The 2,060-nt window shown below is 43.3% G+C and overlaps 1 protein-coding gene across 1 annotated transcript; it reads right to left on the bottom strand.

Moving 5' to 3' along the window:
- Positions 1-274: 274 nt before the first annotated feature.
- Tsp_10680a (putative thrombospondin type 1 domain protein) lies at positions 275-1,963 on the bottom strand (the record flags this gene model as incomplete). The annotated part of the gene is given in 7 exon segments (XM_003373644.1): positions 275-438; positions 501-788; positions 919-979; positions 1,066-1,493; positions 1,556-1,628; positions 1,656-1,751; positions 1,771-1,963. Coding segments are annotated over 7 exon segments (1,303 nt in total), but the record flags the coding sequence as incomplete, so codon positions are not given.
- Between the last annotated feature and the right edge of the window lie 97 nt (positions 1,964-2,060).

The raw sequence follows: 2,060 nt of genomic DNA, 5'->3' as shown, positions 1-2,060 counted from the left end.
TCTCGTCATTGTCGGATCAACTCATCCACTGGAAGAGGAAGCTCTGAGAATGTGGCAGTGAAACCGACAACAACAATATGAATAAAAAATCCATTGAAGACAAGTTTTATTTTATCGTATGAATTTTTCACATGACCACACCACAATGTGTGCTAAGCAGCAAGATGCAAAATTGTCATTTCGACAATCTTTTCGTTTTGTCGAAAAACTACTGATTTTTTTAAAGAAAATATTTTAGCTTTTAAGTAATATGCAATATTGAAGCCGACAATTTTCAACAGTTGTTCACTACGCAGATGCGTTTTTCGGTTTGGTGAGGCGGGCATTCGGACCTGCGGTCGCTGCTTTTCGCCGAACGCTGACGCATCTGCACGCCGGTTCCACAATTCGCCGAACACGCACTCCATTCTGACCAGTGTCCAATGCGACAAACGATGGCTACAAAAAAAACACTTGCTTTGCACTTGTTCATCGCAATCTGAGAACGTCGTTTGCTTTACCGCACGGTCTGAGACGACAACGAGCCTTTTCGACCAAGTCCACTGGGCAGGGTTGGCCGCCGTTGCGCGCGGGCGTGACCACAGTTCTCACTCTTTCACGCCGTCCACGACCGCAAGTCTGAGAACATTCCGACCAATCCGACCAAACACTCACCACGCAGTCGACCGGCTGTCCAGTGTCCACTTTCGACATTTCGGGCAGCAACGAGACAATGTTGTTGTTCGCTTCTAAATGCGCTGCACTTTCTAACGAAATCAACAAACTGATCGGCATTTCGGTAAGTTTTCCTCTATTTGTTATGTGAATTAATTAATTTGATTATGTGTCAAGCATTGAAATATATATATATATATATATATATATAATTCATTGTCATCAAGTTGGAATTCACTTTTCACACACATTTATTTCATTTACCTGTGTAATTGTAATTAATGTCTGAAGCATCCGCGCAGGCGTTCTTGCATTGTTCTTCACTCTTAAAATATGTGAACAGAAGAGTTGTTAATTATGTAAAAATATGCAAAAAAAAAACAATTGCTTGTTCATCGATCTGTTATGTACGTGGAAATTGTTTCGATTGCCTTTGCAACCGGTGAACGTGAAACGCATGCATGCTTTCTTGGCCGGGTTGAAATAATAGCGTGGGAACGTCCCTTCGCATTGTCCCGGTTCCACTGGTTCGTTGCAAATTTCTAGAAAACATCCAATCCACCCCCGATTTGCATAGGAAAAAACAACAAACAGTGAGTGAAAAGTTGTCTCACCAGCTCCGTGCATTCGAAGAAAAGCTTCGCAGCTTTGCACGTTGCAATTTTCCCGTTCCAACAGTTGATGATGTTCGCAGAACTTTTGATTTTCTGGATAATAAAGCAGTCTGGTTCGTATTCGATTGCCTTGGTCACAAGAATGACTGCACGGGCTCCATTCGGACCAGTAGGTGGTCTGACAACGCGGATCTGGCTTCAGGTCGCAGTTCGGTCCGGCCGGTCCTGAAAACAAGCAGCTAATTGATTGATTTAATGAAGTTTTTTTGGTGTTCCCTTTTTTTTACCGGTGCAATTTTCATTTTCCGAAAGCCGAATGGACCCTCGTTTAGGGTCCTTGGATTTGGGGAGGTTTACCCCCTGGAACGCACGCCGAGAGCGTCATACACGACTACATGTGTTCCCTAGGCCTCTAGTAACTGCGGCGGAAAAGCCCGGAAAGTTTTCTGAAGCAGTTCCCCCATTGGGATAAGGGCTAAATGACTAAAATCCACAATTCTACTTGCATACAATCTCGACTCTTGATGATAAAGATGCAAAACTGATTTTTATTCATTCTGTCTCGTGACAAACATTCATATGCGGCTTTGAATGAGAGTCCTGTTTTTTCGAGTCCGCATGCTGTCTTCACATTACAGCATGTACAGCTGCCGACCCACCCCGGGGTGCATTGATTTTTGCAGGGTGATCTCATCCTGCATTCAACATTAAAAAAAAAGTCTGTTTTTACTCTCTGATTTGTATATTTACAAAAACAACGCAGACTACGCCACAAAGCACAGCCGTTCATGC

The sequence above is a fragment of the Trichinella spiralis genome (assembly GCF_000181795.1).
Source record: "Trichinella spiralis strain ISS 195 chromosome Unknown Scfld6, whole genome shotgun sequence".
NCBI lineage: Eukaryota > Metazoa > Nematoda > Enoplea > Trichinellida > Trichinellidae > Trichinella > Trichinella spiralis.
Note: the sequence above shows the minus strand (reverse complement) of the source record. Positions and strands in the feature narration are given on the sequence as shown.